The sequence below is a fragment of the Dermochelys coriacea genome, chromosome 4, assembly GCF_009764565.3.
Source record: "Dermochelys coriacea isolate rDerCor1 chromosome 4, rDerCor1.pri.v4, whole genome shotgun sequence".
Taxonomy (NCBI): domain Eukaryota; kingdom Metazoa; phylum Chordata; order Testudines; family Dermochelyidae; genus Dermochelys; species Dermochelys coriacea.
In genome coordinates this window covers 144,633,162-144,656,038 of record NC_050071.1, presented here as the reverse complement: position 1 = coordinate 144,656,038, position 22,877 = coordinate 144,633,162, and the positions used below count along the sequence as shown (strand labels likewise).

At 61.1% G+C, this 22,877-nt stretch overlaps 1 protein-coding gene across 4 annotated transcripts in view; it reads right to left on the bottom strand.

The window, feature by feature from the left end:
* Positions 1-825: 825 nt before the first annotated feature.
* The window catches only part of EBF4 (EBF family member 4), a 90,969-nt gene continuing 68,917 nt past the window's right edge, over positions 826-22,877 (bottom strand). The window contains exons 12-18 of one of the 4 annotated variants that reach the window (XM_043512884.1): positions 21,985-22,073; positions 8,372-8,437; positions 5,952-6,129; positions 5,364-5,549; positions 4,623-4,826; positions 3,725-3,800; positions 826-3,026 (exon numbers count right to left, since the gene is read on the bottom strand). In XM_043512884.1, the coding sequence (XP_043368819.1) occupies positions 3,730-3,800; positions 4,623-4,826; positions 5,364-5,549; positions 5,952-6,129; positions 8,372-8,437; positions 21,985-22,073 (794 nt within the window). In that variant the 3' untranslated portion in view covers positions 826-3,026; positions 3,725-3,729. Of the gene's footprint in view, positions 3,027-3,724; positions 3,801-4,622; positions 4,827-5,363; positions 5,550-5,879; positions 6,130-8,371; positions 8,438-21,984; positions 22,074-22,877 lie in introns of all 4 variants that reach the window. The other 3 variants (XM_038400305.2, XM_043512885.1, XM_038400304.2) reach the window with 3 other exon arrangements.

The window sequence follows — 22,877 nt, the reverse complement described above, 5'->3', positions numbered from 1 at the left end:
AGGGCTTATTGGTGGGGGCTTCGAAAGGGGACGTGAGCCAGCGAGGTGGATGCGGTGCCGGGGGGGCTGGGCCACGGCCAGCACCCAATCCCTGCAGCCTGCTAAACCCGTCTCCTGCCCCCCCCCAGCTGGGAAATGGTGCCGGGCCTGGGCATGGCCAAGTCTCCGAGGGCAGGGCAGGGCCTAGACTGGCCGCAGCACTGGAGCGTGGACTGGGGGGCCCAGCCTGCATTGGCCAGGCTCGTCGCCCCAAGGGGCTTTCCCCAGAGCTCGGCTCTCCCACGCTGACCCTCAGCTGCTGCCGTGGGGAGCCGGCGCGAGTGACGCTGGATGGGGCAGCCAGGTGGAGGCGGGGGAGGGGGGTGCAGGCCCTGGGGAGTGCTCGCCAAGGGGCGCGGGGAGTCTCTGGGGCTTGGTGTCCAGGCTCGAGATGGGACGTCTGGCTACAAAACGCCTCGGGCTCCCTGAGCAGTTCCGGGTGGGTCAGGGGGCACTGGCCAGGGTCTCTGCCCGGGGCTACGCAGGAGGGCAGCCTGGCTGGGTAACCTTTCTGGCCTCGCATCTCTGACCCTAGGACAAGTTTTGGTGCTGCGAGTCCATGGCCATAACCCCCTTGCCCCACAGCAGCCCTCTGCCCCACAGGGAGCTCCATGGGAGCAAATCCACCACCATCCATGGGAGCTCTGGGTTTTCACCAGCGTAACCAAGTGCCGGCCCAGCCAGAGGCTTTGGCGCTGAGAAAGCCTGGGCAAAGCTGGGCCTTTAGGGTTCCCCGGCCCTTGGCGTGGCTCGGCGCGGGGCACAGACGACACACGGCGCGCCCTGTGAAGGCAGCGTCAGGCAGTATATTCGAGGCCCCAGCGCCTAGTGGGTGGATAACGAGGCTAATGTTCGCTTTACATGTGCTTACGTTTACACAGTGCATGAAGGGAGCGCCAGGGCTACTGTACAGGCTTCACAGACCACGACGGACAGAGTAAAAAAGTCAGCGTGGGGGAGGCACCCGCCCGGCAGCCAGAGAAACACAGAGAAGCCGGGGGCCCAGCCGGCACCAGGGCCTTCCCTTTTCCTTATTTACACAATCTGGGCCCCTCGCTGTCACCTGGGGCGAACCAGCCCCAAACCCCTCCAGCCCCGTTTCCCGATACTAAACCCCAGGGGTGGGGCTGGGGGGATTTATTACATCTCAAAGCTGGCAGCTCCGGCTCGGCGTCTGCGCCCGGGGCCGTGGCTCAGGCCTGGCTCCGCAGGGTTAAAACGGAGCCGAAAGGAAAAGGCCAACGCCGGATTCACACACAGCGTTTCTCCCAGTGCGGCAGGGCCGTGCGCTCTGCCTCGGGCGTTGCCTTTCGCCAGAGCCGGCCTGAGCCTCTCACGCTTTGTTAATTCCTGCCCCGGGCCTGGGGAAAGGCAGAGGCCGGACCCCCGGCCAGGGGGCCCAGGGACTCTGGGGGGGCGTTGGAGGCGGTCCTGGGAGAGCAAACCAGCGGCTGGCCTGGGCTCCGGTTCCTCCTCGGCTCGCCGGGCTGGGCCCAGCCAGACCTGGCCAAGCTCCACACCAAACTGCCCCGCCTGGGCTAAGGAGGCTGTTCCGGTGCCGGCTGCCGCGGGCCCAGCAAGCAGCCTGTGGGGGATCTGTGGGTGGGCAGCTCCACAGCTGGCTGGGAACATCTGGGAACGTCCCAGTGCTGAGCAACCAGCCCACGAGCCAAGCTGGGAAGGGAGGCGCGAGGAGCTGGGGCCTGCACTGCCCACCCCGGCAGCTGCGGTTCTAGGGCCAGGCTCTGACCGCCGCGGGCCCTGGGCTGTGCCAGGGCAGGTGAGCCCCTCTCGCGTTGCCCCGGCGTCCCGGCTGGCAGCCCGGCTCCTGCCCCCTGCTCAGGTGACCCTTCCAGAGATGGGTGGCCAGGCAGGAGGGAAACAAAGCGGGCGTGCCAGGAGCAACTCTCCCCAGGGTTTGCCCAGCGTGTAGGAGACGGGGCATGCCCGGGGAGGGGGGTTGGAAAAGGCACGAATTGCCCTGAGCCTCTGCCCACAAACTCCAGCCCAGCCCCTGAGCTGGGGTTTGGGGTTTTGACATTAAAATAACGAAGTTTGGTTAATGTGGGAATAGTCAGTTCCCACCCCCAGGTCTCTGGGCTTCCCCGGACCCTGGGCAGTTAGTTCGGATGCTGTGGGGCGCAGGACGCATCGCCAGTGGCCTGCAGTTGCCCCAGCACCCCCCCCCCACAGAGCGAGTGAGCTGGGCCAGGCTCTGGTCAGCCCGTGGCCTGGCCCGTGGTGGTGCCAGCGCTCCAAAGACCAGAATCCGGCCCAGTCACTAAGTCACCCTCGGCCCCCTGCCAGCCCCCTTTTCAGATGGGGCCAAAGAGGGGCAACCGGACGCCAAGGCTACAGAGGGAGTCGGGCGGAGCTGGGATCAGAACCCAAGAGTCCTGGCCCCAGAGCCTGTGCTCGGCCTGCTGCCCTCTCTGAGCTCCCTTCTCAAGCCCCAGGGCAGAGCCATGGGGGAGAGCTCTCCAGCAGGAGCCCTTCCCCCCCACGGCAGTGCCCCAAACCTAGCCTAGCGCTGCCCGGGGGGTGTTACCGGGAGCTCGCCACCTGGGGCGGCCAGGAGCGGCATTCCTGTGCTAGGCTGGGGCAGTCCGGGGGAGCCCCCCAAAGGAAGGAGGGGGAGGTGCAGTCAGATTGAGAGACCCCCTGCCCTCAGCCAGCCCCCATCCCTTTGCACTACCCCATGGAGGGATCCAGCCTGTCCGTGCCGCCAGGCCCCGGGGGGAGCTCGGCAGGAGAACTGCCCCTGGCTAGAGGGCACGGCTTCCCCTCTGGCCACAGCCTGGCTTCCCACCGAACCACCACTGGAGCAGTGTCCTTTGGAGCAGGGGGGCCTGTGGGCATGAGCCCCCCACAGCCCCTGTGGGGCCCCAGAGTCAATGGTGAGGTTCGGTCCCCATGCATGGTCTGCTCCCTCCGGGGTCCTGGTCCAGTCCTGGGTCACATGGGAGGCACGATGAGACCCGACGTGGCTGCAAGAGAAGGAGGAAGTGTTGGCCAGCATCCCTGGTGCAAGGGCTACAGGGGGGCGGGGCGGGGGGGAGCGCTTGGGTGCTGCATGCAGCCGGGGAGAGCGGGAAGCGCCAGCCCCACCGGCAGGGTGTCGTGTGGGGGAGCAGAACGGAGCTGGGAGGGGCTGGTGGCAAAGCCAGGCACCTGGGAGCTCCCCACAACAGTGTCCCGCTGCCCACTCCCTCCCGGGGGGCTTGTAGCTCAGCGCATGGAGAGAGGCGGGTAGGCGTGCCAGGGTCCCCAGCAGCTGTCCTGAGCCTCTCGCCCCTTCAGAGCACTGGGCAGGGCCACGAACCAAGGGCTCGCTGGGGCCCAGCCCGGCCCCGCTGCCCGGGGACATCCCGCCACCTTCCCATCCCTGCGGCAGGGATGGCCACAGCCACGGTGTGTCCAACCCATGCTGCAGTGTGGGATGCCAGGCGGTGCAGACCGGTGGCCCCGGGGCAGTCACAGGCTCTCAGGGTCTCCCCAGGCCAATGCCCTAGTCACCGGGCCGGGCCCGCTCCCATCGGCAATGGGGAGAGGCCACTGGGTCCCACCCAGCCCGGCTTGCAACGCGTAGATTCCCATCCCCACAATGGGGAGGGGCCCCGCCCAGAGCCCATGGGGGGTGGCCCCCTCCTCACACAGGGGCAGCAGAGCCCGTGGACAGATGTACCGTGTCTAGGAATAGGCCAGTCCTTGGAGCGACCGAGCAGGGGGGTGAAACTTGTCGGAGTCCTCGAAAGACTGGTCTGGGCAGCCGAGCAAAGCGCAGCGGGGAGGGAAGAAGAGAGAGAAAGTGTCAGCACGGGAGGGAGGGGAGAGCTGGAGCCAGCGCGGCCACTTTACCCCCCAGCCCACCGGCCAATCTGCACCCGGCCCCCAGGAATTACATGCCCCCTGCCCCCTGATCCGCCCAGTCGCTGCAGGGGATCCCCACCCGGCCATGGTGGGCCCCGCTCCGCCCGGGCTCTGCAGGGGATCCCCACCCGGCCACGGTGGGCCCCGCTCTGCCTGGTCTCTGCAGGGGATCCCCACCCAGCCATAGCAGGATCTGCTCTGCCCAGTCTCTGGCCAGAGATAGGCCTCACATCTTGGTCCAGAGAAGGCACCGGGGCTTGCGAGGAGGTGTCCCAGGGCAGGAGCAGGGGGAACGCCATGTGATCCGAAGGGAACAGATGCTAGAGCAGGCTGGAGCAGTGCATTGTCAACCTGCGGGACTGGCTGCCGCAGGGCGGGAGAGTGGGCAATGACTTTGATGCTTCCAAAAAGAGCAGAGGCAAAAAGCATGGGGGAGAGATGGACCCGGGCCTGGCCGGGCTCCCTGCTTGGATCCTGGGCTGGGAGCAGCGTGGGAGGGAGAGGAGCTCGGCACCTTGGCTGGCGGGGCAGCACCCGGGTGAATACCTAGCTGTGCCAGTCTAGCACTGGCTGCGCCCATCAAGGGCATTAGTATCCCAGCCCCCTGTGGGAATCCAGGCCAAGGCCCTGTTGGGCCCCCGCTGCCCAGGGATCCAGAGGGGTCGCACGGCGACTCACACGGCCTCCCAGCCCCCAGGGTGCAGCCGACTCACCCTGCAGGCTGTTCCCGTTGGTGCTGGTGCAGGTGGGGGTAGGGGAGGTGGGCGGCCGCACCACGGGGGCGAAGGCGCTCTTCTGCTTGACGGCGGAGATCATGTTGACTGGGGAGAAGGAGAAGACGCCAGCGGGGGTGGAGGAGCTGGCGCCGGACGGGAGGGTGATGGAGGACGCGCCCAGCGGGGGGCTGGAGGGCATGACTGCAGCGGGCAGAGGAGACAGTCAGACAGGCTGGCAAGGGCCCGCGGAGCAGTCGGGTACCGGACGTGGTCTGGGAGGGCTGGGCAGGGGACTCCGGGGGGCGCCCCCCTGCCCCACCCAGCATAGGTTGTATGGTGGCGGCATGCGAGGAAGACCCTGAGAGCACGTGCAAGACAGGAGCTCATGGCACACGGCAGGGCAGGGCTGAGCAGAGGGGCTGGGTGCCGGGCAGGGGGCAGGGCTAGGGGCTCTGTGATGCTGTGGGGCAGGGCTGTATTGGGCAAGGGGCCCTGGAGACATGGGACACCCCCCCCGAGAAGGGAGCCATTCCAATGGGGTTACAGAGCAACCTGTGGGCAGCAACCTGGGGTCCAGTGCCCGTCTGCGCTCTCTGGGGGTGGAGCCGGGGGGGTAAGGGGTGCCGGTGGAGTCACCTTTGCCCAGGGAGCCCCCCCATGCCGCCCCCTACGGACGCACGACAGGAGGTGCCCCCTGCGTAGGGCGGCAGCGCCCGCCCGTGCCCCTCCGCAACTCACTGGCGTAGGGGGAGTTGGCGGTGGAGCCGTTGAGGAAGCTGGGGGAGCCGGGCACCCCGAGGCCGGTCATGGCCGCCCCCCCATAGCCGTTCATGCTGGACGTGATGGTGTTGTAGCCGCTCTGCTGCGGGGTGGAGCTGGGCACGTAGCCCCGCGGCGAGACACTGCTCGTGTTGCGGGCGTAGCCTGCAGGCAACAAGGGGCAGCGTTGGCGGGATGGCCGGGGGGGGCCGCTCTCACGGCCCACTGATCCCGCTACCTGGTTGCAGGGGAGGAAGCAACCCCCCCCGGCCAGGTGCATTATGGGAGTGGGCTCCCTGGGCAGGACATGGCACCAGCTCCCCTGGCCCATCTGAAACCATGCCCAGTCCTCTCCCCTCCCTGACCCGGGCTCACCACAGACCACCCCCCTGCACAGAGCCCCAGCCCCGTGGGCAGCTGGGGGCCGGGCCAGACGGGGGATCGGCAGAGTCCCTAGGGCCCTGCCCAGGCCGGGGGACACAGCGCAGGACCCACCTGCTCCCCAGGGACCAGCTGGTGGCACCGAGGGCTGGTCTGGTCTGACCAGGCTCCCGCCCCCGCACACACCTTGCTCGGTGCCCGGGGCCGAGTCGCTGATGTTGATGGCCAGCTGGCTCCCGAAGGAGTTGACGCCCATCATGCCCGCGTGGGCGTGGTTCCCGGCCAGCGACGACAGCTGGCTGGGGGTGCGCGGGATGCTGTACAGGGCCTCGGCGATGTCTGCTGCTCGCTTCAGGATGATGTCCTGCAGAGACAGGAGCTGCCCCTTACCCACGGGGACTCGCCCAGGCCAGGGACCAGCTTGGCAGCTGCCAGGCCAGAGCATCTACCCGGCAAGCCTGGCGTGGCCAGGGCAAGGCAGCCAGGCCAGAGGGTCCCAGCCCCCACAGCTCATTCAGACCCTTCCTGCTGGCAGGGGGCATGGGTGAGCCCGGCTGCCCGGCCGAGGGGGGTGGGGGCAGAGGCCTCCCAAACTTGTGTCACGCAGACCGGGGACAGGCTTGGCACCAAAGGGGCTTCACAGAGCCCGAGCCCGGGGCACAAGGAGCTGAGGGGGCTGGGCCCGACCCGCGGGGGCTCCTGGGGCTTTGGTCTGCCCATGGGGCAGGCAGTAGAGGCTGTGCTGGTGGCTCCTGGGAGCGGGGGCCAGGGGAAGTGGCAGCCCCTGCACGCGGGCGGAGGCAGCTCCGGGCGCTCCTTACTCAATGGCCCTGGAATTCCTGATGCGAAGCAGATGTGGGGCTGGACCCAGCCAGCTCCACCGCCCCTGCCTTCCCCAACGGGGGGGGGCGGGAACAGAGGTGGCAGGGGGATGGGGGGCACACAGTGGAGGGGGATGGACGGGGCAGTGGGGGGGTGGGAGGACACGGAGGGGATGGGGGGCAGGGAGGGTGCAGGGAATGGAGGGGGATGGACAGGTGTGATGAAGCGGGACTGTTATTAATGTTTCCTCTGAATAGTGTGGGGGTGCCTCAGTTTCCCCTATGCAGTTCTTAAGTCTCTAGGTGGTGGGATAAGGGGGTATGATCGTTGCAGAGCCCTAGAGGGCAGGTGTGGGCAGGGGTCTGAACACAGAGAATGGCCGACACCCTGTTTCCTGGCACCTGATGGCCTGGCCCTTCCCCCTGCAAGGTGAGAGCTAAAGGGCTGGAGAACAAAGGAATCCGGTGCCCTCCTGGCCCGGGAAAGGGACAAAGCCCAGAGGAGGGGGGGGCTGGAGAGAGTTTCAGTTTGGGGCAGGCTGGGGACGAGGAGTGAAGTGCAGACGGGGTTATCTGGCTCCCTGCCCCCCAAAATGGGCCCGGATGAGGGGTCCTGTTCTCTGTACCTACAAGCTCTGGTTTAGACCGTGTTCCTGTCGTCTAATAAACCTTCTGTTTTACTGGCTGGCTGAGAGTCACGTCTGACTGTGAAGTTGGGGGGCAGGACCCTCTGGCCTCCCCAGGACCCCATCTGGGCGGACTCGCTGTGGGAAGCGCACAGAGGGGCAGAGGATGCTGGATGCTCTGAGGTCAGACCCAGGAAGGGGGGAGCCGGGTGAGCGGTGTGTCCTGCAGACAGGCTGCTCCCAGAGAGGAGACTCCCCCAGAGTCCTGCCTGGCTTCGTGGGGAGCAGCTCCAGAGCATCGCCCGGGGACTCTGTGACAACGGGTCAGTGAGGGGGTGGGAGGACATGGAGGGGGTGTGGGGGGCCAGGGAGGGCGCAGGGAGTGCAGGGGGATGGATGGGGCAGTGAGGGGGTGGGAGGACATGGAGGGGGTGTGGGGTGGCAGGGAGGGAGCAGGGAGTGGAGAGGGATGGACGGGGCACTGAAGGGGGTGGGAGGACATGGAGGGGGTATGGGGGGGCCGGGAGGACGCAGGGAGTGGAGGGGTATGGATGGGGCAGTGAAGGGATGGGGGTGGGAGGACATGGAGGGGTTGTGGGGGTTTAGGGAGGGTTCAGGGAGTGGAGGGGGATGGATGGGCAGTGAAGGGGTGGGGGTGGGAGGACATGGAGGGGTTGTGGGGGTTCAGGGAGGGTTCAGGGAGTGGAGGGGGATGGATGGGCAGTGAAGGGGTGGGAGGACATGGTGGGAGTGTGGGGGGGCAGGGAGGGTCCTGGGCTCAGGGAGGTGGGCACTGACGCCAGATGGCCCCTCAGGTCCCAACTTGCAGTCTGCAGCAGGAGCCAGTCACAGAGTGAGGGACACAGGGGGGCCGGGACAGGTCCTGCTGGGCAGGAGACTGTCACTGCTCACAGTTTCCCCATGCCCCAGGCTCTGGCTGGGCGGTGGCAGGACCCGTGTCCCGACTCCTGCCTGGGTGCCAGCTTGGGGCTGTCGTGCCATCACAGACTTTGGTCACCAAGCCACGTCAGGCAGCTCCGGTTGGGCCAATGCCCAGGAAGGGGGGTCAGATGCCCTGGTGACAGGCAGGCAGACGGGGCATTCTCCCACCCCCCTCATCCCAGCCAGAGTTTTCAGCTGGGCGCCAGTTCTGCGCTACCTGGTTATTGTGCGGCATCCCGTACAGGGCCTCCACCAGGTCTGCTGCCCTCTTCAGCAAGACTTCCTGGGGGGAGAGAGGGGGCTCAGAGGTGGCCGGCGGGGGCTCCGCCTGACCTCCCCAGGCTGGTAACACTCAGCAGAAGGAGAGTTCTCCTGTCGCCTCTCAATGGTGCTGCACCCCCGCAGCATGCCTGGCGCGTTAATCCCTGGCCTCTCCACAGCGCCACCCCCAAAGCCAGGCGCTTGGCAGGCCCCTCGCCCGCCCACCCCCACCTCTGTGGGGCTGCACGGTGCTCATCACCATTGGGACAGGATGGTCTGGCCATGCCCTGCCTCTGCCCAAATCCACGCATGAGCCCATTCCCACCTCCATAGCGCCACTTGCCTCTGGGCATCACCCCACTGTGACGCTGCAGAGCAGGTGCCAGCTCCTACCAAGGTCCCCGTGTCTCAGCTGAGCACTGAGCAGTACCCAGATGGAACCAGGCTGGCTGCCCTGGGTACAAGGGGTATGAGAATGTGTTTGGTGTTCTAGGGAATGTTTTGAGCTGCAGCCCCCATGAATCCCAAGGATCCCATCAGTATCCCATGGAGTCCCGTGGGAGGTGCTATTTCAGCACTGTACTGTGAGCACCTGTGACTGTGTAACTCACCGGACTGGGGAGGGACATTAGTGTGGGAAGTGCTGGTCTCCAGCAGAAGGTGTTATGTCCTGCCCGACACGAGCCGTGCAAGTGGATTCCTCCCGCCAGTTGAGTTTGCCGCTCAGAGCACGTGGGGGGATAAAACCCCTAAGAAGAAGGAACTTGTCTCGATGTGGCTTGGACTCTGGGAGGCAAGGTTTCCAGGCATAAGCAAGAGAGCCCCAGTGCTTAGCCTGGGTTAGCCCTAAAGGTCATACAGAGCTATCTTATTACAGAAGCTTCTGTTACCTTTTGAAACTTAAGACTGTAACTCATTTGTGTATCTATGTTTACCTGCTTTAGTCTTGTAAATAACTCTCGTTTCCTTTTCCTATTAATACCTCTGTAGACAGTTTATTACAAGATGGGCTACAAGTGTTCTCTGTGGTGTGCAATCGACCGGCGGTAGATGACTGGTCCTTGGGCATTGGCAGTAACCCGAATGTTACTGAGATTTTTTGGGACCATCTGTCACACAAGCAGGCTCAGCTGGGTGGCGAGACAGACCAGTGCGCCCAAGGGGACATCTGTGACTCCATGGTCAGGCTGTTACGGGGCCTGATGAGTTTGCACTCGGTAATTGGTTGGTGAAATCTGAGCACGGATCTCCCAGCCACTGTGGGGCTTGTGCCCTGGTTCCCGGCAGCCTGGCCTGAGATTGGTGCTCATGCTCCTGAGTCCCGGCAGGGCAGCCTGATGCGACCCCCAATATCCAGGTGTCACCGACGCTCCTGAACGCACCTCAGGGTTCTCCTATTCCATGCCGTCTTTCCCCTCCTTACGGGCTATTTCCATGTCCCACTCCTGCTGCAATTTGTCCTGAATAGATACTCTCAGTAGTGTCCCACCAAAGGCAGCATCATTAAACTTGGTCAAGCTGGTTTCCCCGCTCAGGCAATCTCCTTCGCATACCCATTGTTCAGTCAGAGCCCAGTCCCTCGGGTTAATGACTCGTCATTGTCCCTGCTCTGGTAGCTGCCGGCTATAGCAATGGGGATTCCACATCCACCCTGATAGAGCAATTTCTTAATAACAAGGTCCTAGAATCATAGAACTGGAAGGGACCTCAAGAGGTCTCCTAGTCCAGTTCCCTGCACTCTGGCAGGGCCAATTATCTAGACCATCCCCGACAGGTGTTTGTCCAACCTGCTCCTAAACATCTCCAGTGATGGGGATTCCACAGCCTCCCTGGGCAATTTATTCCAGTGCTTCACCACCCTGACAGTTGGGAAGTTTTTCCTAATGTCCAACCTAAATCTCCCTGGCTGCAGTTTAAGCCCATTGCTTCTCATCCTATCCTCAGAGATCAACGAGAACAATTTTTCTCCCTTCTTGTAACGTTTTATGTACTTGAAAACTGTTCTCATGTCCCCTCTCAGTCTTCCCTTCTCCAGACTAAACAAACCCAATGTTTTCAATCTTCCCTCCTAGGTCATGTTTTCTAGACCTTTCATCATTTTTGTTGCTCTTCTCTGGACCCTCCAATTTGTCCACATCGCTCCTGAAATGTGGTGCCCAGAACTGGACACGATACTCCAGCTGAGGCCGTATCAGTGTGGAGTAGAGTGGAAGAAATACTTCTTGTGTCCTGCTAATACATCCCAGAATGATATTTTTCATGATCACCATCAGTCCCTGCCTCCATTATCCATTGTCTCGTAAAATCACACATTGTGTGCACATATTCAGTATCGGGGGTAGCCGTGTGAGCCTGTATCCACAAAAACAACAAGGAGTCCGGTGGCACCTTAAAGACTAACGTTTATTTGGGCATAAGCTTTTGTGGATAAAAGACCACCCAGGAAAGCTGATGCCCAAATAAATGTGTTAGTCTTTAAGGTGCCACTGGACACATTCAGTGTGTGTGACCCTGTCAAACACTCCTATGGTTCTCTAGTCACTCAAGAGGGCTGAGGAGTGAGCTCCAATCTTTCCAACACATTTTCTTTACACATCTTGTCCACCTCAGCATCGTCCTCCACCGCATTGTTACAAACTTGTCTGGCTTTCCCAGCTGATCTGGTTAAGAGGACAGGCATCTGCTTGTCCTCTGGGACACTGCGTGCCCCACACAGTCTCTCAAAAGCTCAAAGGCAGACAGGAACTCTTCTGTACAGTCAGGCAGACTTTCTCCCACTCCCTGGTGCTGGGAGGGGTGGGGGGGGGGAAGACTAGAAACTCCTTTCACTGCTCCAGTCCTTTGGGATGCACCGCTGGAGCTCCCACCTGCCTCTGGTGGGGTCTGCCACTGTCTGGCCTGCTTCAGTCTCCCTGACCCGCAGTTCCCCCATCAGTCTCTCGTGCTCATGTTCTTCCTGGGCTTTCGGGGGTTGCAGTCGGGCCAGTTCCCCTGTGGGGGGCTCCTCTGTGGTATCTGGGGCTGGAGGGTCCTGGGGCTTCACCACCTCTTCTTCCCCGGACATCCAAGCTCTCAGGGCCTGATTTGGGGTTTTCTTGTTATGGGATATTCTCCTCTGCAAAAGGATCTGTTCCAGGTCTTTCCCACCATGGGTCACTCATGTCTATTCTGTGATCTGGGCAATTCTCAATATCAAATTTACACTTTTAACAGCGCTGGGGTCCTGATCTGTAAACATCACTCATCTGGGGGATGAGACGCCTGCCACGGCTATGCGCGGGTCAGGCTGACCTGCAGGGCTCCAGAGCGTGAGAACCAACCTCAGGGCAGGCTGTCAGGAGCCAGGGCACAGAGCCCAAACGGGCTGTGAGTTCTGTACTTCGATTTCACCAACTAATCATCAAGTGCAAACTCCTCATTCACCATAACAGCCTCAACACGGAGTCACAGACAGTCCTTTCTCTTGCCACCCTGGTGAGCCTGCCTTAGTGACAGCTGGTCCCTTACACCAAGAATCACAGCAATATTCAGCTTACTTCCCGTCCCAAAGGACCAGTCACTTACCCCAGGTCAGTTGTACTTTAGATCTCACACCAGAGACACAATAACTATCTAACGATTCACTAGAAAAAGGAAATGAGAATTATTTACAAGTTTAAAGCAGGTAAACATACACACACACACAAGTTCCAATCTTAAGCTTCAAAAGGTAACCGATCTTCTATAATAAACAAGCTCTTTATGTCCTTTAGGGCTAACCCAGGCTAAGCGCTGGGGACCTTTTGCTTATGCCGAGAATTCTCACCCTCCAGGGTTTTTATTCTTTTCCCACCATGTGCTCTGAGCTGCAAACTCAGCTGAGGGGAGGAATCCACTTGCATGACTCATCTTCACTGAGGGAGGGCAGAACAACCAATGTCTTTTGTCCTCTTTAATGTCCCACAATAGTCCGTCTGGTGTCGCTGGGCCTTCCCTGTGGGCCACGACGTAACACCTTCTGTTGGAGACCAGCACTTCACATCAGTTACTGTCTCTCTCCTGTCTGGTGAGTTACAATGTCAGAGAGGCTCACAATACAACCTCTCAAATACTACCTTACATTACGGGACACAGATGCAGTAAGTGAGATTAATGCTGGTAGCAACCCACAAGAGTTCAGTAAAGTCAAAACACCAAAAACATTCTTATCACCCTAACCCTATTTCACCAGCACTAACGGGAAGGGGCAGGCAGATCCCAGCTACATATTTGTCAGTGTTCAGTTCAGACATGGGGACGTTGGCATGAGCTGGCAGCAGATCTGCCAGTGTCGCCCCCACTCTATGCACTTCCCGGACCCGCCAGAGCATTAGTGTATCCCCCCAAAGGGACCCATCAACAACCTCACCCCCAAACCCTACACTAGCTTCTTGTCTCCCATCTCCTTCTGGCGTGGGGAGCTCTCCATGGATCCAAGATGTTCTGTTTGCCCCGGGTGTCGGCTTGTGGCTGGGGCTCAGGGATGGGGGTGTGGGCTGGCCTTGGAGTGGGGGCTTGTGGCTCTTGGAGGGGACTCTCGCTCCCCGAGGCTGCATTCACCTGGCAGAGTTGAAGAAGGGGCTGTTCCCCCAGGGAGGAGGGAATCTGAGTTACAGCTGGGGCTGCCTGCCCCTTGTTCCCTGCCCACGCCCCAGCCCACTAGGGAGAATGCGGAGGGACGAGGGTGTGGGGCTGTGAGAGCCCCCGGGAGCCATTGGCATACACTGGATTGCAGCTGGCCCTGCCGGAGCGCTGGCTGGGCCCTGTCTCCTGGGCTCTGCTCCCCATCTCGCCCTTGGAGCTGGGGGTGTGGTTGAGGCACTGGCCATGCCCAGGAGACCTGTGTAAGGGGAGGTGTCTCAGGACGGGGGGGCCCAAGGAGGAGCTCAGGTTGGAGCAATAAACACCCCAAGAAGGAGGAAAACCAGCTGGCCCCACTGCAGGATTCCCAGGGAACCTGGCAACCACCAGCTAGAGACATGGGGCTTCCGGTGCCAGGGGGCCCGTTGGGGCACGGCCAGGAGCCCGGCTGCCCATAGACTGGAGGAGCCCCGTGACAGTTCCCGACTTGGGCAGCATGAGAGCAAGCGGGCACAGAGGCGCTCCACACCCTGCAGGAGCCTAGCCAGGCGCGTCAGAGGCAGGGCCATGCCCAGGGTGCCCCCTACAAGGCGGTGTGGGGGGAGAGCACGACAAACCACGGGTGAGCAGGCTTCCCCTGCTACCTCCAGAGGCACTGGGGCAGAGCCAGCCAGGGGAGAGCGCCCCCTACTGAGCCCTCCCCGCTCCCGCAGCACAGCGCCCCTAGCGCCACGCTGGGGACTGGGGAGAGCGCCCCCCGCCGAGCCCCTCCCCGCCCCCGCAGCACAGCGCCCCCTAGCGCCACGCTGGGGACTGGGGAGAGCGCCCCCCGCCGAGCCCCTCCCGCAGCACAGCGCCCGTTAGCGCCATGCTGGGGACTGGGGAGAGCGCCCCCCGCCGAATCCCTCCCCGCCCCCGCAGCACAGCGCCCCCTAGCGCCACGCTGGGGACTGGGGAGAGCGCCCCCCGCCGAGCCCCTCCCGCAGCACAGCGCCCGTTAGCGCCATGCTGGGGACTGGGAGAGCGCCCCCGCCGAATCCCTCCCCGCCCCCCGCAGCACAGCGCCCCTAGCGCCACGCTGGGGACTGGGGAGAGCGCCCCCTACTGAGCCTCTCCCCGCCCCCGCAGCACAGCGCCCCCTAGCGCCACGCTGGGGACTGGGGAGAGCGCCCCCCGCCGAACCCCTCCCCGCCCCCGCAGCACAGCGCCCCCTAGTGCCACGCTGGGGACTGGGGAGAGCGCCCCCTACTGAGCCCCTCCCCGCCCCCGCAGCACAGCGCCCCCTAGCGCCACGCTGGGGACTGGGGAGAGCGCCCCCCGCCGAGCCCCTCCCCGCCCCCGCAGCACAGCGCCCCCTAGCGCCACGCTGGGGCCTCGGGGCCCGCCCTGGTTGATTCGCCGTGGCTGGACTCAGGAGGGCGAGCTCAGGTTTCCGCGAGAGGATGCTGGCAGAACCCTGACGCGGCTGCAGACACTGAGGTGACGAAATGCCGGCCCAGGCTCCCGCTCCGGGCACCGGCGCGGCTGCACGAACGGCTCCTTCCACCGGGCCACGCACCCTGTCATCAACCGGCCATCACGGGCCTCCCCACGCCAATCACAGCGCCCGAACGGTGACTGCCCGCGGCGCGGCTTGCCCGAATGCACCGGCCACGCTCCTTGGGGCTGATCCGGTGGCCCCGGGAGACCTCGGCTGGCTCCAGGGACTGGGATCAGGCCCTCGGTCTGCCAGCTCCTTGGGCAGGGACCAGCGCTTCATGTCTGGGCCGTGCCCAGTGCAGGGGGGCCTGTGGCCCCGGGATCCATAGGTTCATAAATCCCAGGGTCAGAAGGGACCACTGGGCTCACCTAGTCTGACCCCTGGAGAACAGGCCGGAGACCTGCACCCCTGCAATTCCTTTGGCCCTAGGCGTTACCCTGCCAAGGTGTTGAAAGGTCGGCAGAAATACGGCCCCACAGGGAGCGATCCCGCTTGCCTGGCTACACCCCCAAGCCACACTGGTTTAATTTAAATCAGGTTCAAACCCGTTCAGTGAGAGCCGTGTGGAGCCAGTGTGGACACTCTGACTGCCGTCGATTCCTCCCCTATGCCAGGGAAATGGGTACAGGCCACGCTCCCTCTGGAGTCCGGGCGTCCACATGGCAAGGGGGCCACTGCACCACTTCCAGCGCAGCCCTGCAGCCCTGTCTGCACTGAGCAGTGACCCGGCGGGCGCGGCTGGAAGTGCAGCAGCCGGTCCCGGTGAGCACCAGGCGTAGCCACTCGTATTCGATCCCAGGGGGACAAGCCCCGTGTCAGGTGCAGCGCAGACCCGTGGGTGCCTCGGGCCCAGAGAGGGCAGCCGGACGTACCCGGGCTCCCCAGTCCCAGGGCCGCAAGGGGGCTGCCAGGAGGGGTGACGCGAGGGACGGGCAGGGCGAGGCACTCTCTGGAGAGGGCACATCCGGCGAGATTTTATCCCCGGGGTCAACCATAAAAGCCACAGCTGGAGGTATGGGGGCCCCTTTCTCCTCCCTCCAGTCCCGGCCCCCCCCGGCCTGCCCCAGCCTCCCGTCACCCCGGCCCCACAGGTCTCTGCCAACACGGACACCAGACAGCAACCTGACGCTGGGGGGCAGGCAGGGCGGTGTTGTAACTGGGGTCTCCCACTAGAGGGTGCACAGGCGCACCCTTCCCTGGATACACCCCCCCCCTCCCCGCCCCAATATACAACACACAGACCCACTGGTACACAGCACACACACTCACTTCCCCTATGCACAACACATGTGCCCCGATACACAACACAACACATTCACTCCTGATACACAACACACCCACGCACACTGGTACATAACACAAACACTCACATCCTGATACACAATACACATGCCCTGATACACAACACCCACACCCCAATACACAACACACTCACATCCCGATACACAACTCACCTGCCCCAATACACATACATACACACATACATCCTGCTATACAACACTCAGCCCAATACACAGCACCCCCCGATACACCCCCCACCCCAATATACACCACACTCACCCCAATATGCAGCACAGCTGATACACACACACATCCACACCCCCGATACACAACACCCACACCCCAAAACACAACACCAGACACACCGATACACAACACACCCACCCCAATACACACACATCCCCAATATGTAACACACATTCATCCACAGATACACAACACGCCTCCCCAATATGCAGCACCCCCAATACACACCAGACACACTCACCCACACTGGTACACAACATACACACACAGACATCCCTGATATACAACATGATACACCCCCCCCCATACACAACACACACACACACACACAGATACACCCCCCAACCCAGGCCCCTCCATGGGAAGCTGGTCTGTGGAGCGATGGGCACAGAGAAGGAGTCTGCCAGGTCTCCCAGCTGTTTGCCCAGGGCCCCCCGGCGGGCGGCAATGGCGTGTGTGGGGGTGAGGTGGGCAGCGCCCCGTCTGTCCAGCCCCCCGCCCCCAGCCACTGAGATCCGCGGTGGATACTCTCATAAAGAACCAACCTTCCACACAAACTTCCTCGTGGCTGGACTTTACAAAAACTAGACAAGCCATTTACAAAACACACTTTGCTTCTCTACAAAAGAAAAAGGACACTAAGCTATCTAAACTACTACATGCCACAAGGGGCCACAACAGTGGTTCCCGTAACCCACCCAGCAATATTGTTAATCTATCCAACTATACTCTTAGCCCAGCAGAAGAATCTGTCCTATCTCGGGGCCTCTCCTTTTGCCCCTCCACCCCCACGAACATGATACAGTTCTGTGGTGACCTAGAATCCTATTTTCGACGTCTCAGACTCAAGGAATATTTCCAACACACCTCTGACCAACATATTAACCCACAGAGACCTTCCTGCCAACACTACAAAAAGAAGGATTCTGGGTGGACTCCTCCTGAAGGTCGAAACAGCAGCCTGGATTTCTACATAGAGTGCTTCCGCCGACGTGCACGAGCTGAAATTGTGGAAAAGCAGCATCGCTTACCCCATAACCTCAGCCATGCAGAACACAGTGCCATCCACAGCCTCAGAAACAACTCTGACATCATAATCAAAAAGGCTGACAAAGGAGGTGCTGTCGTCATCATGAATAGGTCGGAGTATGAACAAGAGGCTACTAGGCAGCTCTCCAACACCATTTTCTACAAGCCATTACCCTCTGATCCCACTGAGAGTTACCAAAAGAAACTACAGCATCTGCTCAAGAAACTCCCTGAAAAAGCACAAGAACAAATCCGCACAGACACACCCCTGGAGCCCCGACCTGGGGTATTCTATCTGCTACCCAAGATCCATAAACCTGGAAATCCTGGACGCCCCATCATCTCAGGCATTGGCACCCTGACAGCAGGACTGTCTGGCTATGTAGACTCCCTCCTCAGGCCCTTCGTTACCAGCACTCCCAGCTATCTTCGAGATACCACTGACTTCCTGAGGAAACTACAGTCCATCGGTGATCTTCCTAAAAACACCATCCTAGCCACTATGGATGTAGAAGCCTCTACACCGACACTCCACACAAAGATGGACTACAAGCCGTCAGGAACAGTATCCCCGATACTGTCACGGCTAACCTGGTGGCTGAACTTTGTGACTTTGTCCTGACCCATAACTATTTCACATTTGGTGACAATGTATACCTTCAAATCAACGGCACTGCGATGGGTACCCGCATGGCCCCACAGTATGCCAACATTTTTATGGCTGACTTAGAACAACGCTTCCTCAGCTCTCGTCCCCTAATGCCCCTACTCTACTTGCGCTACATTGATGACATCTTCATCATCTGGACCCATGGAAAAGAAGCTCTTGAGGAATTCCACCATGATTTCAACAATTTCCATCCCACCATCAACCTCAGCCTGGACCAGTCCACACAAGAGATCCACTTCCTGGACACTGCGGTGCTAATAAGCGATGGTCACATAAACACCACCCTATATCGGAAACCTACTGACCGCTATTCCTACCTACATGCCTCTAGCTTTCATCCAGATCATACCACTCGATCCATTGTCTACAGCCAAGCGCTACGATATAACCGCATTTGCTCCAACCCCTCAGACAGAGACAAACACCTACAAGATCTCTATCATGCATTCCTACAACTACAATACCCACCTGCTGAAGTGAAGAAACAGATTGACAGAGCCAGAAGAGTACCCAGAAGTCACCTACTACAGGACAGGCCCAACAAAGAAAACAACAGAACGCCACTAGCCATCACCTTCAGCCCCCAACTAAAACCTCTCCAACGCATCATCAAGGATCTACAACCTATCCTGAAGGACGAGCCATCACTCTCTCAGATCTTGGGAGACAGGCCAGTCCTTGCTTACAGACAGCCCCCCAATCTGAAGCAAATACTCACCAGCAACCACACACCACACAACAGAACCACTAACCCAGGAACCTATCCTTGCAACAAAGCCCGTTGCCAACTCTGTCCACATATCTATTCAGGGGATACCATCATAGGGCCTAATCACATCAGCCACACTATCAGAGGCTCGTTCACCTGCGCATCTACCAATGTGATATATGCCATCATGTGCCAGCAATGGCCCTCTGCCATGTACATTGGCCAAACTGGACAGTCTCTACGTAAAAGAATGAATGGACACAAATCAGACGTCAAGAATTATAACATTCAAAAACCAGTTGGAGAACACTTCAATCTCTCTGGTCACTCGATCACAGACCTAAGAGTGGCTATACTTCAACAAAAAAGCTTCAAAAACAGACTCCAACGAGAGACTGCTGAATTGGAATTAATTTGCAAACTGGATACAATTAACTTAGGCTTGAATAGAGACTGGGAATGGATGAGTCATTACACAAAGTAAAACTATTTCCCCATGGTATTTCTCCCCCCCACCCCACCCCCCACTGTTCCTCTGATATTCTTGTTAACTGCTGGAATTAGCCTACCTTGCTTGTCACCATGAAAGGTTTTCCTCCTTTCCCCCCCATGCTACTGGTGATGGCTTATCTTAAGTGATCACTCTCCTTACAGTGTGTATGATAAACCCATTGTTTCATGTTCTCTGTGTGTGTGTATATAAATCTCTACTCTGTTTTTTCCACCAAATGCATCCGATGAAGTGAGCTGTAGCTCACGAAAGCTTATGCTCTAATAAATTTGTTAGTCTCTAAGGTGCCACGGGTACTCCTTTTCTTTTTGGTATTGACTTGCTGTCTAGCTAAGCACGGACAATCGCAGCCACGCGCTCGCTGGCCGTCTGTAATCCCTGTCCGATCAATGCCGCCATGGAGAAGCCCGGCTGCAGCCCGCACCCGCCGACCGCTTGCTCAGGCTGGTTGCCAGCGCGGGTGGCACTGGCCATTAGATTGCTGGGGCCACGGGCAGGTGGCGGGGGGGCAGTGACTGCCCTTCTCCAGGCACACCTGGCCCCCGGCCTGGGCTGGCTACGCTGAGCCAGGCAGCTGGGTTACGGCTGGGGCTGAATGCAGCCAATCCCCCCGCGCCCACCACGTGTCTCAGCTATGGGCGCGGGCTAGGGCACAAAGCCTCTCAGCCATGGGGAGGGGGAGCCCTCATCTGGCCCGCAGCACGGACTCAGTGCCCTTCCCCTCCTGGAAACCCCATCAGCAGCCCCAGCCAGTGCTGATCTGGGAACCAGGGCGGGGTGGGTGGCCCCGGTACAACCCTGGACGCCTGGACACCCCATCAGCACCACGTGCCCACGCCTGGGACAGCTGGTGGGAGAAAATGGGGAGCACTGCAGGCCTGGGGGAGAAATCCTGGCTCTCACCCACAGACTCCACTCCCCTCCCAGAGCCAGGAATGGAACCCAGGAGTCCTGAGGCCCACCCCCTGCTCTACCCACCGCCCCCCCCGCTATCTGACAGCGATACGCTAGTGGGCAGCACAGAGAATGCCGTGCTGTTCCCCCACTCCCGGCGGAGAAGCCGCTGCCCCATATGGCCGGAGCACAGGACTCGGGTTCTAATCCTGTGTCTGACTCTGATGGCTGGGCCCTGGGGCAGGTCGTTCCCCTTTGTGGCCCCCATGTGTACACTGGGACAGGGGTCCCTGCCGCCCTATCCCCACAGGGGCAGCAGCGAGCGCAGCGTGGGCGGCTGGGCCCTGTCACCACATGATGAATGGCTCCAATTTGTCAGCAGCTTCAGCCTGTCACTTCTCATCAGGCGGCCCTAGCCCTGCCTGGAGCCATTAGTGTCACCGTGCGGGGCGGGGCGGGGGGGGGGGGAAGGACAGGCCCATCTAGACCCTGCTCCCTGCAGCGCCCCACGGATGCCGGCCCCCACCCCTCATGCAGCCCAGCACTGGCTGTGCCCCCATCCCAGCTGCCTGGCACCAGCTCCAAAAGGCCCCCCCATACCCCGTGGCGGTCGTTTGGGGGGCTGTTTCACACTGCGTTTATGTTTGCCCCATGCAGCGTCCACCCCCTCCCCAACCAGCACAGCGATAGCAAACCGCTGTCCCCTGCCGGGACAAGGGGCGCAAAGGGGGACACAGGGAGGGAGCAGTGCCAACAGAGGGAGGAGTGCCAGGGGCGGCTCAAGTCTCTGAGGCACCGGCCTCTCAGGGGTGCGGCGTGCCAGGCCTGGAATCCCCAGCCGCCCGACATCCCCTCCCCATGGCCGATGGCCACGTTGCTCCCCCTGGACCGGTCGGTCGGGTTGTGCTCTCTCGGGCAGCACTGGGGTGTCTGTATGTTGGGAAAGTGCCTCGGGAAACAAAAACCAGATTCCCACTGATGACGGTGGCCTCGATCCTGCGAGCAGACCCAGCTGGGTGGCCCTGGCAGCAGGGAGGCCCCAGGGACTTCCCCATCACTTGCGCCTCAGTTTCCCCCTCGGGAGGTGAGGGCAGAGAGGGGAATAAATTCACTAACACCAGGGCAGGGTCACAGCAGAATAGGAGGGAAGATCTTCAGGGAGCCCCAAGCAGCTGCTTGGCCATAGCGTGCCATTTCTCCTCCCCTGCCCCTCAGCCCGGGTGCCAGCGTGCTGTCCGGGCATGGGGAGCATGGGGCCAGAACCATGCAGCCATTCGCTAGCAGTGCTATGGAGCTCGTCACGACTGTGGGCCTGTGACGAAGCGGGATTGTTATTAATGTTTCCTCTGAATATTGTGGGGGTGCCTCAGTTTCCCCTAGGCAGTTCTTAAATATCTAGGTGGTGGGATAAGGGGGTGTGATCCTTGCAGAGCCCTAGAGGGCAGGTGTGTGCAGGGGTCTGGACACAGAGAATGGCCGACACCCTGTTTCCTGGCAACTTGTGGCCTGGCCCTTCCCCCCTGCAAGGTGAGAGCTAAAGGGCTGGAGAACAAAGGAATCAGGTGCCTTCCTGGCCCGGGAAAGGGACAAAGCCCAGAGGAGGGGGGGCTGGAGAGAGTTTCAGTTTGGGGCTGGCTGGGGACACGGAGTGAAGTGCAGACGTGGTTGTCTGGCTCATTGCCCCCAGCTCACTGACCCAGCTGAGGGGTCCTGTTCTCTGCACCTACAAGCTCTGTGTTAGACCATGTTCCTGTCGTCTAATAAACCTTCTGTTTTCCTGGCTGGCTGAGTCACGTCTGACTGCGGAGTTGGGGGGCAGGACCCTCTGGCTTCCCCAGGACCCCGCCTGGGCAGACTCACTGTGGGAAGCGCAGGGAGGGGCAGAGGATGCTGGATGCTCTGAGGTCAGCCCCAGGAAGGGGGGAGCCGGGGGAGCTTCTTGCCCTGCAGACAGGCTGCTCCCAGAGAGGAGACTCCCCCAGAGTCCTGCCTGGCTTCATAGGGAGCAGCTCCAGGGCATCGCCCAGGGACTCCATGACAGGGCCACCCGCTAGTCACCCTGCGGGGCTAGGGGCACGGGAACCTGACCGCCATGGGGCTTTCCACCCTGACCCGTGCTGCCTCTGTGTCCCGCAGGGGAGCAGCCCTACCTTGGGTAAGCGCTCGGGGTCTCCGGGGTGCCGGGGGATCATCTTCTGCAGCCGCTGGAACCCGTAGTCAATGGTTGGCTCGTTCAGTGCTGGGGAGGGAGGGAAACAGAGAGGGTCAGGTGCCGTGGACCGGGACTCCCTCTAAACCCCACCTGCCTGAGGGGATGGGCTGGCGCTGTCCCCATGGGGGAAACTGAGGCATGGCGCTGGGGGTTGACTTACCCATCGGCACAGAGCCAGGCCAGAAAACCCAGGAGTCCTGGGGTGACAAAGGGGGAACGTTTTGTAATGATACTATGACCCCGGTGTGTGCCTCAGTTTCCCTCCAGCCTTGCCTGGCTCCCAGGGGGAGGAAAGGATGACATTCGCTCTCAGGGCAGGCCAGGAGACGCAGGCATGCGTGTTGCTGAGCTGTCATGCTAAAGAGTGGCTGAGTCTGACCCAAAGCCATGGAGAACGACGACGGACAATACCTGAGGCCAGAACACTGACCCCGGTGACCCTGGGACTGCCTGGCCCGCAGGCTTGGGAACAGCGGGCTGGGAGGGGACCGGCGGGGATAAGGGGCCGGCTCCTGGCACAGGCTGTCTGCCCTCTCCAGGGGCTCAGGCAGGCCAGAGAGAGCCAGAGCCAGAGGTGAACCTGCTGCCTCCGACTGGTGCTTTGTGGGGGCAGGATAGACGGACGGTGCTTTCACCCGTACGTCTCGGGGCTGCCCCAGGGTTGCGTCCAGGTGCCCAACAAACCTGGCTTGGTCTGCAAATTCAGCCGGGAGTCACTGCATAACCTGCGGGTGCACTGCTCCAATTAGGGGGCGAGGTTCTCTGGGGGGCTGGCCCCATGCGACTCGCTGGGCAGAGCTCCTGGCATGAAGCAGGGGGCTGGAGCCCAGA